This window comes from Chiroxiphia lanceolata, chromosome Z (assembly GCF_009829145.1).
Source record: "Chiroxiphia lanceolata isolate bChiLan1 chromosome Z, bChiLan1.pri, whole genome shotgun sequence".
Lineage (NCBI taxonomy): Eukaryota > Metazoa > Chordata > Aves > Passeriformes > Pipridae > Chiroxiphia > Chiroxiphia lanceolata.
The window spans coordinates 23,380,551-23,397,972 of record NC_045671.1 but is presented as its reverse complement, the minus strand read 5'-3'; the positions used below and the strand labels follow the sequence as shown (position 1 = coordinate 23,397,972).

General features: G+C 39.4%; 2 protein-coding genes across 9 annotated transcripts in view; one reads left to right on the top strand and one right to left on the bottom strand.

Moving 5' to 3' along the window:
• The window catches only part of MRPS27 (mitochondrial ribosomal protein S27), a 39,158-nt gene extending 37,855 nt beyond the window's left edge, over window positions 1-1,303 (bottom strand). For 2 of the 3 annotated variants that reach the window (XR_004354431.1, XM_032675272.1), the window contains exon 1: window positions 1,188-1,303. Coding sequence is in view for 2 of the 3 variants with exons in the window: in XM_032675272.1 (XP_032531163.1) it covers window positions 1,188-1,251 (64 nt within the window). In the remaining variant the exon portion in view is untranslated. The remainder of the gene's footprint in view (window positions 1-1,187) is intronic. The other variant, XM_032675271.1, reaches the window with a different exon arrangement.
• Window positions 798-17,333, top strand: PTCD2 (pentatricopeptide repeat domain 2). 6 transcript variants are annotated; one of them, XM_032675270.1, is made up of 10 exons: window positions 798-820; window positions 3,810-3,902; window positions 6,138-6,285; window positions 7,072-7,189; window positions 8,491-8,569; window positions 9,718-9,809; window positions 12,411-12,524; window positions 14,012-14,086; window positions 14,839-14,952; window positions 16,266-17,333. In XM_032675270.1, the coding sequence occupies exons 2-10, from the start codon at window positions 3,863-3,865 to the stop codon at window positions 16,488-16,490; spliced, it is 1,005 nt and encodes a 334-aa protein (XP_032531161.1). In that variant the 5' UTR covers window positions 798-820; window positions 3,810-3,862; the 3' UTR covers window positions 16,491-17,333. The 6 variants fall into 6 exon arrangements, with proteins under 6 accessions (XP_032531161.1, XP_032531160.1, XP_032531156.1 ...); XM_032675269.1 differs by lacking the exon at window positions 798-820 and adding an exon at window positions 882-1,055; XM_032675265.1 differs by lacking the exon at window positions 798-820 and adding an exon at window positions 1,150-1,439 and having other exon boundaries at window positions 6,138-6,267.
• The last annotated feature ends 89 nt before the right edge of the window (window positions 17,334-17,422 follow it).

Here is a 17,422-nt window from a genome sequence, read left to right as displayed (position 1 = left end):
GGAAGACCTGGACAAAATTTGCTGAAGGAAGATACAGGAATACATGTAGAAGGTTGCAGAAAGTAATGTTAAGAAATATGAAATATTTTAGAAATAGACATTACAATGCTACACAGAAGTCTAAGCAACTACCTTAAAGCTTTAATCTGAAAATCAGCTACCTCTGAAAGTTTAGTTTTGGTTGTGAAACAATTTTTCTCCTCATCCTTCTGACACACCATTATACACACATGTCCACCTCTGAACAGCTTTGCAGACCTCTATCAAAAAGGCCCAGAACACAGAATTCCACAGTCAGAATATGAGAGTATGTACATCACTTCACCAAACAGAAAATAAGGTACTTTTGTTTGGTTAGTACTGTTTCTTTTAGTGCTATTTTTCATTAGGTTGACAAAAGAGACATACAGAAGACCTGGGGAGGTTGGTGTGGGTTTCTGGGGATTTTTTGGTTGGGGTTTTTTTAGGATAAATTACTGTATGCTTATTCATGCAAAGGATGCCACTAGCAAGCATGAGGCTTTACAGAACTATTTTCTATAGCAAAACTGTCCGCCTGACAGCTCTATGCTCGGGTAAGCCGAGGTCAGGGCTGAGCTCTTCACGCCGGTTCAGCGCCAGAGGGAAGGGCGGCGTGGTTGAACCCTGGGCATCCAGGAAGCAGAACGGAGGAAAGCGTGCTCCGCGTGTGAAAAGGCACAACGGAGTTGTGCCACCACTCTTCAGGCAAACGTTACTGAGCTCAGTTCTTCCCAAGGGTCACATTTTTGTCTCTTCCAAGACATCAGCCTTGCGGCTTTTCTGTCACCGGCGTTACCAGGTTGTGCTGGGTACTCACTGCCGCGGGCTTGGCGGCCTCTCATACAATTCCGCGTGGGTTCCCCCGGCCCAAAGGGGCAGGCCCTAAAATGTCGAACTATGAAATCCGCACGGTGGAGGATCCACTAAAATACAAACTGCGAACACTCTCCTACACTGCACGCCAGCGATAAGACGTCCACAGAGCTGCCTCCAATTTCACACAGATATACGAAGAGAGAGAGAAACGGGGGAAGGTGAAGGCAGTCCCGGCGCAGCATCCCACCCGTGCTCAGGCTTCCCACCTCCGCCTGCGGCAACCACGGCCACCAGCGCCGTGCCCCGGCCGCGTCCCCCGCCCCGCCGCGCCCCCTCAGCAGCGCACCGACCTGGGGCCGCGCCGAGGGCCCTCCCGCTGCGGAGCACGGCGCGCCGGAGCACGGGGGCGGCCATGGTGCCGAGTCCGGAGGAGGTGGGCGGCGCGGGGAGACGGCGAGCGCCCCGGTCCGCCCCGCCCCGCGGGCCGGGCCGTGAGATGGCGGCGGTGCTGGCGGGCGGGTCCCGGCGGGCGGCGCGGGAGACGGCGCGGGTCTCGGCGGTTCGCCTGCCCGCCCCGGGCGCCTGGGGCTGCGTGCCCGCAGGTACTGCGGGCTTCGCGGCGGGGGCGGGCGGGGGAAGCCTGGCCGGGGAGCGAGGCTGCCCGCCGGTGCGGGGGATACCGGGTACGGCAGCACTCGGCAGGTCCGGCGCCGCCGCCAGGCGTGTGCCTGACGGGAACTGTAGTTCCTACCTGGATGCCCTTCTCGGCGCGTGGTGTTGTGGCGGGGAGCGCCGAGGGGCTCCTGGTGGGCAGGCCGTGCAGGGAGGTGGGCAGTGGCCTTACAAGATCATGGAATGAATCCCAGAATGGCCTGGGTTGGAGGGGACCTTAAAGATCGTCCGGTTTCAACCTCCTGCCATGGGAACACTTTCTACGGGATTGGATTGCCCAGAACCCCATTCAGCTTGGCCCTGAGCGTTTCCTGGGATGGAACATGCACTGGGCTATTCAAGTGTCTCACCACTCTCAGAGTAAAGAATTTCTTCCTAATATCTAATCTAAACCTTGTGCTAGCACTGCATGCCGTTGTGAAAGTCCCTCTTCAGCTTTCCTGTAGGCCCTCTTCAGGTACTGAAAGGCCACAGTAAGGTCACCCTGGAGGTCAGTGTTAGTGAGCAAATCTCCTACTTGCTGCTGTCAGGATGTGACATTGAAAAGGAAACAACCAACGGAACACATGTGCAGTTTCATAAATGTGTGTTTATTCTGGGAGGATGACAGTGTTATCCAGACTCTGGGCTTCAGAGGCCTTCCAAAGGCACTCCCTTGCCCAGAGAAGGAAATGAGGGCACATGGAAAAGAGATGTATGTTGCAGAGCTCTGCAGCCCAGGCCCTGGCTGGGCTCCTGGCCTGTGGAGGCCTCACTCAGGTTACAGCTCTGTTAGACCCCTCAGAGACATGGAGCCCTCCGTTCTGCCTCGTGCTCTGCCCACCCCTCTTCACTGGCAAGCCTGGTAGAGGGTTGTGAGGCAGAGCAGGTTGGTTGGTTAAGTTCTCTGGCATAGCCTGCACCACCTGCACATGCCAGCAGTCATATCCATCTCCCTCCTTTTTCATTGGAGGTCCCTTTGCTTGGTTTTGCACTGGTTTGTTTCTGTAACACTGTAAGGTATGAATCTAAGGAAGCAGTGGAATTCATCAAATTGAATTCAAGAAGGGTAAAATTCTGCTGCCCCCCACTCTCTGCTCACACTGTCCGTGACCACTGAGTGTCTGTGATATGCAGTGTGCTGGTCCCATCCCAGGCACTGGCATGATTCCTGCACCAGCTCTGGAGAGGCCCAGGACTGGGATGGGCTTTCGCTGTTAGACCAGATCTGTGGGACCCAAATGGTGGCTAATACAGGTCAATTTCGTGCTGGATAATTTGTGTTTGTTTTCCCATTGGAACAGTTTCCATTAAATTTAATGGATGAATGTGCTATTTAGTGGATTTTTTGCTTCAGGTTTTATGAAGTGTGTCATTAGCATGCTTTGCTTGCATAGAAAACAAGTGGGGTTTTTTGCATGGCCTGTTACATTTTTCTAGGGAAATGCAGAATGAGAATAAACAACCTAACTCAGTTCAATACTTGTTCTTGTCCCTTCATGGTTCCAATAATTCTTTAAGAAGCCAAAACTTTAAAATATTAGATTGTAACAATGTAAGCTACTACAGTGACTCTCTGTTACAAAGTCATTAGTTGCAAATAAAAATCTAATGGACATCTGATTTTGTAACAGCAAAAACTTGTCAAACAGCTCACACTTTTATTAAAGCAGCTTGCAACACAGTACAGTTGAGGTCAGCACCCAAAGTTAATGTTGAGCTTCTAGATTAAATAACTGTCTTACCTCTATGTCTGGAGTGCAACAGAACTTCACTAGGTCTCCTGAGTGTTACTGGAATCCAAGTAATACAGTTGGTGTTTTTATAAATTTAAAAAATAAGCTTTTTGTGTCTTCCTACTGCATTTGGAGCTTCCAGAATGATGCGTTCTACAGCAGTGGGGACAGCACTTAAGGGGAAAGCAAGCTGTGCCACTAGTGAATTGTGAACAATAAAGAAATGACAAGAAAATCATTATGAAAGTATAAAAGGGGGGAAAGATCTTATTCCTGAGCAGAATGCTCCTCTTCCCTGGTGAAGAGGAATACTGCCTCTACTTTTTCTTGTGCTCATTCAGTAACTAAATACTTCTTCATCCTTGTGCACATAAAGTCCATAGAGCTGTAACACAGTATTTGAGTTCTTTTGTTTGTGACATGAACAACTTCAGGTTTTGCAGTCTGTTTTTTAATGTCATACTGACAATGGTCTGGCATCAGAAAATTGAAGTCAGTAATTAATACATGCAAGGTTCGGTAGTAATAAATCAGACAGTGTAACATAAAACTCAATCTTCCTCTTTTTTTTTTTTCTTGTGATAGGGAAGCGGTATCTGCTAACAGAAGAAGATATAAAGTTACAAGAATTTCAACAGATGAAAGTGGCAATTAGGAATGAAGTTCATGGCAATAAAGGTATACAATTTATTTCATAGTCACCATTCTCAATTTTAGCATAAGTCCTAGGAAACAAAACAGTCGAAGTTACAAAAGTATGACACCAATTGATCCCATTTAAAGAAACAATGTATGTCTTCCTCCTGCAAATTTTTTGTATCTACCATTATTGGAAGATCTGAGACTTTGTAAAATGAAACAATATTAGTTATGCTATGTTGAGAATATGTGTGGAGAAGCTTTCATGTGTGCAGGGTGTTTGCATAAGACCCGAAATGTTTATGTCCTCCCTTTTCTAATTTTTTAAGATAATTTAATAGAAAATACTGTTTCAGTCTACAAATATCGCTTCAAATACATCATCAACAGAGAAGGGAAACACAAAGCCAAATAGTTACCTAAGTATCCAGAAAAGGCCTTCACCGGTAATTCTCTTTTAATCTGTTCTGTAAGTTTAGTTAGCATAGTCTTTTAGATTTTTTTCTTTTGCCTAGTGTAAGTTCTCAGTTGTACACCCACTTCCAGCTGACATATGCTACACCAAATATGAAAAACAAATTCAGGTTTTCCAAACCAATATAGGAGCAGAATCAGTGGATTTTTTCTGGCAGGGATTTTGTCATGCTGTTTAAAATGTATACAAATTCCTTTCTTTAAGGAACATAGATATAAACATAAAGCTGCCCTTATTATTTAAGAAAGCTTAGGCAAAACTCCTGTTTTATCATGTGTGGGTGTTCTAGTGTTCCAAAGGTTGTACTTAATTTTAACACAAGGAAGAGACAAATAAACAAATCTAGTTTTATGTAAATCAGTCTTTTGGGACAGAGAGGGAAGTAAAGTTAACCTGACAGTTTTTTCTATATTTAGTAAAATTTAAACTGTGCAGTTGCAAGCCATAATGTTATTATATTTTGCTGTAATGATGACATATTGTAGTTTATTCATCCCATACTTGAGATACATTGAATTTATTGCTGTGGTTCAATCACTTTTGCTAAAGCAGATTTGTAGAAGCCAAATGTTTGGCTTTACAGGTCACAGCTGACCTTTTAGTTTCATACAAATACTTGCCTCTGAAAACTGATGAAAACATTGTGCTAAACATCTGTTTATGTGAATGTATGAATAATTTCTGTACTCAGTGTTTAATGTACTTTGTGAAAAATGAGAATAAGTAATTAGAGCTAACTAAAACTTGGTTTAGTAATGGAAAAAGCAGTAATAACTGTTGCACAGAATATATAATAGCTATTATTTATTGTAGTTATAATCCAACCATTAACGACAATAGTTATACTATTAACTACAGCAGTTATACAATTACCTACAACAGTATAAATACCATTCAGATCCCAGGTATTTTTTGAATTTCTGTGCACCTTTGAACACATCACAAGCATTATATATGCCTGCTTGTATGTGTACATTCTTCCAACTTCCAGGATTCAGCTCTGTATTTCAGTCTCAAGTAAGGACTTGCAATTGCATGTAGCAACAGATATGCATCCAGTAACTGAATATGTTGTTCCCTGTGGTGCCTACTTTTTACCTCTTGTGTAGCTCACTAGCTTGCACTAGTGGCACAGCAACTGCTACAAAAAAGATTGCTTCTCTCTCCAAGATATGGTCAGCACCATGAGAGGAATGAGGCTGTCAGGTGGTACATGTGATTTTAATCTTGTGTGTTGGTCAGAGGATTGAGATTACCAACAGGAGGACTCATCTTTGTGCTTGATTTGTCATAGGAAAATGGGTGGGATAGAGAACTATCTTGTTTTGGGACAGGGTAAGGGAAGCAACTCTTAAGTTCTATGTGTATAGAAAAACACAGATTATATAGGAACTGTGAAGAAATTTAAGTCTTCTGTATGAACAGTGTTGAGTAGTTCTTACAGTTGTTTGAATGCTGTGTGGAATTGGTTTTGTTTGTTTGCTTGCTCTTTAGAAAAAGAACAGAAAACAAAAAATGTCACAAAACTTTCTTCTTCATTATAACTTTTCCATTACCAGATATGTTCCATAACATACACAATGAATTAAGTTCACAATATGCATCTTCTTGGTTTTCCAAGTTTGACGTGACTTCATGGAGACAGCTTGGCATACTTGTCTGTGAGAAGCTTTATGCATTTTTCTTGGTGAAAAAACAAGCTTTCTGATTCATTGAGTCTCCATGTTTTAGGTACCAAGTATGCAACACCTGTAATGGAATTGTCTATAGACTGCTCCTGTTATGTATTTTATTTTCAGATCCATATTTTAGAAGTATTAAAGAAAAACTAAAGAAAAATGGAATAATTCTCAAAAATGAATTAAAAAATTTGCTGCATTTATGTCAGACTTCATCTGATGTGGAATTAGCCAGAAAAGTTATTTACAGGTATTTTTTAAAATCCAGGTAACACTCTCTTCTGTCTTTATTTTTTGTCTTTTATTAGATCATCCCAGGTTATATCTGCAGTTGAGTGCTTGTCCTGATTCAATGGCTATAGGCATAATTAATCCCTTAAGTTAAGGCTGTGTTTTCATTTTCTTTGGATCTTCAAACCCTTCAAAGACTCTCAGGTCAAAGGAGGGTCAAACTATGAGAGCAAAGTGGTGTCCTACTGCAGAATGAATGGTGAACCACACAGAAAAATCATCCCACAGCTGAGAAGCAGATGTATTTTCAGGGTTTTTTTCCAGCCAAGACATGCCTGATTATAAACTGGTTCTGGAACCAGCAGTGGCAGATTAATGGCAGGAGGTTTTGTGAGTGAAAACTTTCCCAGCAATTACAGTGTAGGACCTATAAAGTAAAAATTAAAATACTCTCTTTTTGTAGAGGTATTTTAGCAGGTATTGCTGCTAAAATAGCCTGCTGCAACTTTCGTGCTATCGTTCCATGAACAGAAGGTAAAGTAGCTGGGAATTTTTTAGATAGAGATCCATTCTATTATTGATTTAATGCAGATTACTCTACTGGTAATAGAAGAGATTATTTATTACTAGTTAATTTATTAGTTTGATCAAAACTGTATTTTTCCTTAAAATTTAATCTCCTGTTATCTAAATATCTTGGGCTGGTGCAGATAGAGGAGTGTGCCTCTGTCATTGCACGTACAGATCTTGCTCCCTGTTTAAAGCTGTTCTCTCTGGCAAATTCCATGCTCTGTGTGATTAACTTTTTTAATCTTTCCAACAGGTACCATGAACAGAATGGAATAACAGCCTTACAGAATTTTAAATTTGGGCCCCTCTTTATGAGGCTATGTTATGAGCTAGACCTTGAAAGACCTGCAGTAGAACTTATCAAAGATCAGGTACTTCCCCTTATATTTCAAAAATGCTGTTGTTGTTGTTATTATTAGTCAATATATTCTCAGTCAATGTATTCTCAAATATGAGAAATGGTATGCTACCAATAGCAAAACAGTAATTAAAAGGAAATTAAATGCTAGTTTGACTGGTAACTTTATTTTATTTCTGTATGATAAAATTGAATAAAAAATATTGATGAAAAAATAATTACTTAAGTTAGCATGGCTGATGCATGTTTTCCCACATCCTGTATTGCATTAGATCACTCTTGGAATGAATGCTTCTGAGTTTTTCTGTGGTAGCCCTCTGAAATCCCTTGTGTTATTTGTACCAGCAGATTTATCATGGTACTCTACTTCAGATTCCCTCTGAACTGTGTAGAGGTGGTATGATGTTCAACAGCTCAGGAACTTGGCCATTTTAGTGCTAAAGAAACTTAAGGACTTGTTTTGGAACATGTCTAAAACTCTTATGTGTGCTATTAAGGCAAGATATTAATCATCCCCAGTGTGTGCAATAATGTTGTGCCTTCAAAACTGTCTGCTAGCCAGTGAAAAGTCATGTCTCTGATGCTAATTCATTAAGGCATGAGATACACCCAGCAAGAAATGGGAGAAGTCTTTCTCTGTTCTTAAATTAGACATGTAAAAGTATGTAGTTTTTATTTTGGTTTGTTTTTTTTTTCTTATTGGGATCTATGTCATTAGACAGGTCCTGCTGTACTTGCAGGACATAGTAACTGGTGGATACTGAGATACTGAGTCTGAGATACTTCTTCAGACCCTGCTACAGAAATTTAAATTTAATATGTCTGATATTTTATTTGGCTATTCCCAACACAGTGTGGTTGAAGTAGAACATAATATGTAATTTCTCTTTCTTCTGCTACTCTTATCATCATCACTCAAGCTCTTGTGCTGACCTGTTCATCATTTGATATTGTGATTAGGAAAAAATTCTTTCAATTTCATGGCGATGTGCTTAACTACAAAGATATTGTTCGTCAGCTGCAAGCTGTCAGGGACTTCAACTTGCAGTGACTTAGGGGTTACAATCTGTCATTAAAAAAATGATAGGAGGACTCTCTGGGAAATTTCTGTTTAATTTTGGTGAGCTTTTGACCATACTGAGTCACTGATATTTTAGAGATCACTTGACAGAGGGACAGACAGTCAGGGAACCCGGAGAGTTAAACGTTGAACTTGTATGAGACTTATTCCAGTAGGAACACCTGCTAAATGCTGTGCACAGTAAGACTGCTCACTCTCCTGACCTTTTTTATGTTTACTCTACTTTTTACCAGAATTTGCATGGTTTTTTCTCAGAGAATACATCATTCCATATTTTGATGACTATGTTGTTTAAAAAAGGCCATTTTGAAAGTAAGTATTGTGTTTACTAAGACAAATTAATTTTGAGGAGGATGCTTCTCACTGTCTGTGTTGTGTGTGTATATAAATATATGTATTTTTTTAATGAATGTTGCTAGTTGGCTATGGTTTTAGATGGCCAAACATCATGTAAAGAAGTGTAGATGGGAATGAGTTGCACTGTAGCATGTAATAAAAATGGAAGACAGTATTGGTCTTCTAATTCCTGCAGTATTCTTGCCATTCAAGTTACCTGGAATTGTTTTTATCCAGGAGACCTTGTCTCCTAAACCCTCTTCTCTAAAGTGCTAACTTCTTTTTGCTTTGTAATTTCCCATAGCATTTTGTTTTCCCTATTCAGAGTTTGCTTTATGTGGGTTTTGAAATGGTATGTTCTTCAACAGTTTTTTGGCTGTTCTGCATTAGTGTCAGTGCAGAGAAGAATACCCTTTTTCCAAAACTGTGGTCTTCTCTTGGTTTGTCTTACTAGTGCCGTCACACAGAGTGGCTACTGCAATGTTTAAGTCCAGTGCTTCAAATCAGTTTGGCCCTTTGTGAGGATAAGGAAAAATCATCTAACCTAACTTAAAAGACTTTCCATGAGAAAACCTTAAATTGAGTATGGAATAAGCTTTTCAAGCAAATCCCTTTATTTGAAATCTGTTGAATACGCAGCACTTGATCTCTTGATGTTTAGCAAATGTAAGTTCAGCAGCTGCCCTAGAAGTTGAGACTGAACCACTGTAAAAATAACGAGATCAGCACCTGAATGCAGCCGTTATGCTGAGGCACGTGAGTTATTGAGGGGATGTTATGGAGTTTTCCTAAAGTGGTGCAAGAGTTCTGGGCAGTTAGGAAGAATGAGGGTGACTTTGTCAAGTATCTAGAATTTAGCTTCAGATTCATATAAAAATAATGAAAGAGTAAGGCCATATTCTACTGTAGACTGAAAACCTCCTTGCTAAGAAGAGGTATTTATATCCAACTGACCATGCATTAAACTTTTTGAATTATTTTCTTTTTAAAATAATAGATTTCAGTTTGCATTCTTATTTGCAAATAGACTTACTGAGCTCATAGCATGTTGAACTGTTTTTTTCAGTTACTAAAGGTATAGCCATAAATTTGTGAAGTGAGTAAGACTAATATATTTTTGATAGGTGCTTTGGAAGTTCTGGCAGAAATGAAAAAACAAGGTATACCTTTCAACAAAGAAACATATCTACTTGCATTTGCAATATGCTATAAGCTGGTAAGTATTTTCAATTTACATTGTGAAAAAGTGTTTGAAATGCCTTTTTTTTTGGATTTTAAAATTTCCATATTTTCCCTGTCATGATTTTCTGTCTACTGGAAATATTTTAGACATATTTAAGTCCTAAATTGCTTCATTGTGCATGATATAGTGCCCATATATAGTTTCCCATACAAACTAATATCACAAAACAAATCTCTGAACATAAGCAGTGAGGAACAAATTTGCTACAGCCTTATAGTATTCTTTCTCTGGGAACTTTACAACTCTTCAGACTATACTGTGCGCTTGAGCCTCAATATCGATTTTATAGTCTGGTTTCCTTAAGAGACAAGGCTAATATGTGATATGGTCTGTTTGTCAGACATCCCCCATTTCCCCCCTCCCCCTACAAGTAGCCTTGAACCATTTCTGTAATTGCACCCAAATTTGACAAGGAATAGAGTTGTCAAAGCTAATCTTTTCCCTACGTGCCTGATGAAAATGGACAGCTGAGTGGCAAAAAGAAACCTAAATGAATGCCTCTAGTGAGAGACAGGCTGCCCTTGAGCTTACCTGTCTCAAAGAAAAAGAGCATGAACACGGTGAGAAGCTGGGCTACATTGGTTTTACGAGTGTTTCCTTAGAACTGTTTTCCTTTTGTAGGAAAGTGAGATCCCAGAACTTTTTTATTTTGATCTTCCTCTCCAGATTTGAGTCGGTTTTGCAGTTTGAAATATTAATGTGGACCCTTCCCAAACTCAGTTAGAAAGTTTTCTTCCGTTTTCTCATGTGTTACGAAGATGCTAGCTGAGGAAGAAGTTATACTACCAGACTAAACTTCCTCAGTTTTCTCAGTTAAACATTAAATGAAACTGAGTGCGTATGTGAAAAAGGAGTAGACCTAAAATAGTACCTCAGTAGTAATTTACATGGTGCTTCTGCAATTCTCAGTTCTAATAAGTTAGCCCTGTCTTTAGGTCTGCTGTAGCTTCTTTCCTAAAACCTTTACATGTTTTTTTACATGGCCTGCAGTCAGAAGGCTTGGACCCATGGCACATGCAACAGGAAGAGGTTCCCGAGGCTTCTGTTTTCCACTACATCTGGCCCTACATGCGTTTTCAATAGAGAATCTAGCCCATTATTACTATTGATGAAAATAGAGGGGAAACAATTCTAAACTGTCACCCGATTGTTTTAACAGCCACAATAAACTCATGGGTTTTTTCATTGAGATAAAATACTACCAATAGAGGAATAAGCTGTAGTAACCCTATATGCGCTAAAGAGGATTAGGTGGAGGTCTTTCAGAAGCTTAATCTGTTGATTCATCTGTTAGGAGGAGGAGGAGAAACCATGAAGCTCAAAAGTACTTTTGTGCATGCTACAAGATAAGAAATGTCAGAAAAAATCTTGACGGGAAGTATCTTCAATATGCACTACTTGAATAATGAAAATAGTGGTAGTGATGTCATTAAGAGCTGTGCTCAATTTTTACCAGGTTAATTTTTGGGTTTTTATGAATAATCCTGACAGAGACCAGTACAGAAAAATGTACAAGGCTTAAAGCTCAGATTATTGCCAGTGGATAAACAAAGGAATTGATGTTTAATCTTTGTTCAGAGGTGTTTTACAGGTCAACTCTGAAACACTTCTGGGATTTTTTAAATCACTATAAGGCACTACTATCCTCTGATGGTCCTTCTTTTAGTGCAGGAAAGAGCTATAGGCCTTTGGATGACAACAAAGTATTTATGTAATAATCAATCTTCTGGTGATCAGAATGTTTCTAAATGTTTAAGAACATGTTTTAAACCACATTTTGCAGGAATGACACTTTGAACACTAGTAACAGAAATCAGCGCCAAATATGAGGACTCTTATCCATAATTTTGTTTGGAGTCCAGTCAGTTCCACCCATAGTTTCCAGTGTGAACCGTATTGGTTTGGAGAGTTGGTGGTTTGTGAGGTAGCACCAGCTAAACTCATTGGCTTTTATTATAGACTCTAGTGAAAATTGTCCCAGGAATAATGGAAGCTTTCTGTGTTGAAAAACATGCAAATGTCTAAACAGTCATATTAGAATATATGCTTTGGAAACATTTTTCAAGATTTGATCTGTAAGAGAGGCTAAAAATGGCTGAATGCTCAAATTTGCTCATATACAGACTTCTTTAGTGTAGTGGTGCTGAGTAGTTCAATGCTTAGAAAATATTGACTTTTTAGTAACTACCTAATGTGGATTCTAGAATAAAGGACAAAAATTAATCTTCCTTCCTGATTTTGGAATTATTCAAAAGTGAAAAGTCTGTTTGGTTTAGGATATTGCCACAGTTTTATCTCTTGTAGAAGCCAAAACAGGGCCAGGTGTAATTCTTAAAAGAATGGAAGTTATGTTTACCTTCTTTTGACCTCTGTCATTTTAAATATCATATTTTGATGTTGTGTTTCTCAAGAAGTGCTGCACAGTACCTACTTGGTTGGGTTTAGATACGTATTGCCTTGGTGATCATACAGTATGTTGACTTCTGCGTGCCTTCTGAATGTGATTGCATTTGCTTACAGTCCTGTCAGATCACAAGAATAACAAGTGCAACTTACTTTGAAATTTCTATGCAGGACAGCCTGGAGTCTTCCAAAATCTCTGCGAAATTGCTTGAAGAAGCGCAGCTGAAAGGTGACACCTTGTCGCTGCGAGCGTACTGCTTTGCCATGGCAACTGCTCTCAAGCAGGTACAATGCCTTTTGTTTAGGTTCTGCCTGGGTCTCTATGGTTTTATTGTGAAAGACAGTTAACATGGAGAAAGTGCTGATCTATGTAACAACTTCAAGTACTGAAACTTTTAGGCTCCTGAAACCGTGTGATTATAGACAACTTTAACATAACTTGAACCTGGAAGTTCTGAAATATAAACATGTCTTGAGTCTAATGTATTTTGTGCTAGTGACAATGCCATCTAGAATATTACTAGAAAACGAACGAGTTAGGCAAACAGGTTAGATGTAACCATGGATCTACTCCTGCAGATACTACTATTTGGTGATGATTTCCTTTAAATAGAATTTAAATTATAATTTAAAATATTTATGTAATCGTCTCTTTAAAATGGTTATCTTGGGAGGCAGGCTCAAAGGCTATGATGTGTATGGCCCCACTGCATGGGAGGTGGCCTGTCTTTCTTCACAACATGTTTCTGCTCGGGGAGGTTTTCGTATACCTCATGTGCCTAAGCACTGAGGCTCTGAGGCAGCACGGGGTCAAATTCTGAGCAAGAGAATAACACTTAGGAAATTCTAAAGGCTGGAATAAATCTCTGCAATTAATTTGTGTATACAGCATGGGTGTGCTCTGAACCTTCTCTATTTCATGTTAAAACAGAGGTCAGAGACACTGAAAGGACTACAGATTTGGTCTTATTCACAAATTTTAATGAATGAAGTAGAATTGTTAAAGGTTTCTTGTGCACTGTGTGGTCTTTTTTACTCTGTCTCTGTGAAGAGAGACACTGAGCAATAGCAACACTGAAATAAATTTATTCATGTGCATGATGACATGATAGAATCATTGAGTAAAAACAAAATCTCTATCTCTGAAACAAAATGAAATGTGCTTGATGTTGCTGTATGTAAAAATCCGGTGAAATTCTTGTTTTGCAAACGGAGTAATGCTCCACATTATATTTAACTGTTCTTTAAGCTGCATGATCTTTGTCAGTACTTATTGCTGTGAGTAAGATGTTTCTTGATCTCAAGAAACATTGCTTGGTCTAGTAAATGCCAGTGTAACATTAACTGTCTATACAAATCAATTGTATACAGTAGATAAGTACTGTAAATGTGTATGTCCAAAAGGCTAAAAGGGCTGGGCAGGATAAATATCCACATTAACATATGCTGCACTTCATTTAAGTCCTCTGAAATGTGTCAAACTGAGCATGTGTGTAGATCTTGTATCTTTTAGGTGATCTCATGCTCAGTGTTGGTTACGTGCAACACACTGTAGTAAAGACCCAGATGACATGAGAAATGCAGCATGGGGTGTTTCTTTTGCAGGCTGCATGCTGTTTGGTGTCTATGGGTCATGGTGAAGGGGTTTTAAATGCTGGTTTGTGATTTACTGAAAAGTTGTGAAGGACTGTTTTTTCTCTTGAACTTTTATTGCAAAAGTTTGTGATGCATGTTTGACTGTTTTTTTTTTATTATTTATAATTCCTTCCCAGAATGATGTAGCGCAAGCCAAACTTTATTGCTCCCAGATTATGAAAACAGAGCACAAACTATACAATAATCTTAAAGTAAGTATGCTTGCTTTGTATTAAAATCTTGCAAAGGAGTATGCTATACTGGACAAAAAACTTCCATGTGCAAAGTAATGGAGGGGCAGCTTCTTAGCACATGTGTATGTTAGTAGTGTTGATGAGCTTGTTTCTGAGTCAGCAAATTCTGAACTGTTAACAATCCTCACCCATTTTTTAAAATAACTTCCTACCATAGATGAGACCAGTCCTACATCTGTGGGTATAGAACCATGAACAATTTCTAATTATGACGCTTTTTGCTTCCTTGCTACAAAAGATTGAAAAAAACCACAGCTCCAAGTAAATGCCTTCTTTAGCTGTGCTCTGCCCACTTAGGCCTCCTTCAGCCCTACAGACCTTAGCCACATGTGTACGTACAACAATTTTTTTTTTACTTGCACAGTCTATAACCTCAGAGAAAGTGTACTGCATGTGCCATGTAAGCAACCTCCCTGAGCTGTGGCAAAAACCACTTTATTCAAGAACAGCTAATGCAGCTTCATCAGAGGAGCTCTACCTTCAGACTCACCCTGCCTTTCCATGTCCCAGTTGTGAGAAAAAAAACAGTGAGGAAATTGATCATTCCATCTGCTTTCTTTGTGATGAGTGGATTTTTATCAGTGCAGCATCTGGAAATGTATTTTGTCCTGCTTTGCCTCATGTCTTTCTCAAACACTTTTTAAAAAATTTACATTCTGATGAATGTAACCACCACTATTTGTGTGGTGTATTTTTATTTTATTTTTAAGGTTCTTGTCCAGCTCAGATCTGGTTTGCTAGAAGAAGCAATAAAGACACTAGAGGCAGCAGTGGAAGTAGATACTCCTCCCTTTGTGAAAAAACTTGAGTTTTCTGAGCAGGTGGTAAGTACACAGTAATGGTACTTGACTGAGACCTGGTAATGGTGGTACCTACAGAACCTAAGTTCACCCTACTAAAGTTGTTTGGGTTCTGATGCCAAAGCACCTGTCTGACTTCCTGTACTGTTGGACAAAACACTTAGCTGTTCACTTTCCATGGTCTTGCTCCTGGAAGCTTATACTTCATTTGAATGTAAGTGAAGCCCTCCCTAGTGGCATTAAATAATTTAATCCCTTGCTTTCTATGCTATTTTCATTTGATATGAAAATGAGAGTAAAGTTTCTGATCACAGTGATATTGTTAGATTGGTAATATTTGCAAAGATCTGTGCTATACAGGGAAGTGTGATATGAGAAATAGTAGCTTTTGCTATTTAACTGTGTTTTACTGTGAAAACTGTTTTTACAGTCTTGATCAGCAAGAAGGCTTTCTCATAGCACATATGTAGCCTCTATCAGTTTGTCAGCATTGCTGCTGCTTTTCCTGAAACTCATCAGTGAATTCCTTTTGAATGTGCCTGTAGAACAAGGCAAGAATAATTAAATACTTAGCCATTCACTGCTGCCTATTAAACAGAATTTGTAACTGATATGTAAAATATCACGTAGAAGGGGGGTATTCCTCTCAAGGCGTAGCCCATATATATTAACTGCTATGTCAAACAGAAATTCTTTAAGCAGCATTTTGTTTTGTAAAGTCTTTGCAATAAATGTTGCATGCGTCAGTGTTGTATTTTGATTTTGTTTGGGAAATTTGTAACAAGCATAAAAAGACTAAGCATTAGTCCTAACCCTTCCCTTCCACAAAAGCTTATGGATAAATAACGTTTTTTTAAGAGATTTACTTAACACTTGAGTTCATACTCTGTGTATGGCATACAGAACTTCTCAGTTCTGTAGACTGAGTCTGTGGTCTGTCAGATTCTATAGTCTGACTTATTGATTTCTTCTGTACTGTACATTTACTGAGATGCGTAATAATAATTAGAATTGTGCTGATCTGAAAAGTAGATTCCAGGAAGCAATTAAGTTTCCTGGATTTAAATAGAAAATAACTGTGTTATTCTGTACTAGGACTGAAAATAGGAATGTACAACTTCGAGGAAGTTTTAAAAGTAATAAACTCTCTCTGATAGATATCCAGTGCATTTCCACCATTGTGTGGTGATGCATAATGTGTGTTCCATAAAATCATTGCCTTAGCAACCTATCTTATGCTGTGTGTTTGTTTGTTTACGATGAGTGATTGCTTGTCTTCAGTATGATGGTAGAACATGATCTTCACTTGCTGAACTGTAACAATTTCTCTTCCTCAGCTGGCTACAGTCAGGGAAAAGATGGAAGAAAACCCTAACCTTTCTGTCAAATTAGGAGATATTTGTACAAAACTACAAGCTTCTGGACAGATTACCATGTGCACACTAGAAGACATGCTTTTCCAGATTCCTAATTCAAAGAAGACTACTGCAAAGCTTTTAAGTCAGAAGCAATTGGGCTATCACGCTGCTAATCCGCTTCAGTCAAATCTGTTGTTGGAATAGTTCAGTATTTGGTGGCAAACTGAACTGGTGATAACATCTCTTAGAAGCCAGGTTCAAATAAAATGCCTTTTCTCGATTTCCACAATGAGCAAGTGACCTCTTCTAATTTTCTGATATTAAGCTTCCCAGCGCAGCAGATCTTGGCATAAATTTGCAAAGTTTCTTAGAGCAAGTACGATCACATTTTTAGACTATAATGACTGTGATGGCTTTAATGGCTCCAGATCAAATGTGCTTGATCTGTAACTGTGAGTCCTGTACACCCAAAAATCTGTACTCACTCACCATCCAGAGTAGAAGGAGTCGGAAGCAGTTATACCTTGGCTGGCCTTTGCGTGCTTTTGGTTTACTTCTGCCTATGAAGTGATGAACCTGTTGATACAGAACTTGGCAGTCCTGTAGGCACTAGACTAGTTGGAGCCCAGCTTGGTACTCATACTCTCCAAGCTGGGCTGCATTCTCTCTCCTCTGGATTCTGTTCTTTTTATTTTCTCTCTGCCCCAGTCGAGCAATGTCAGAACTCAGAGTATACTTTCTATGAATGAATCTGTGCATGGTATATCAAACTTTGTTGAAGCCAGTGAGGCACTGTGAAGGAACAGGAACCCATCCATGCAGAATTATGGCTTCAAAGAAAATGTGGCTACAGCACGCCAGAGGTTTCCGTCTGAGACTCTAACTCTCTGATTTGTTGCTGTCACAATATGTCCTGTTAATACTAAAATGCACAAAAACTGTTACACAGTAGAGGGAACTTCATACAAGTGTAAGTGAAGAATCATTTGAGTGTGTATTACATTTTTGTGAATCACATGCACAGTGTTTATGAGTGGTGGCATGAACTAAATACTACATACATTAGTCTAAGAACACAACTATTACTTTTTCTGTAGTATTGTGTAGCACGTCATTCCACATATAGTTCAGGATAG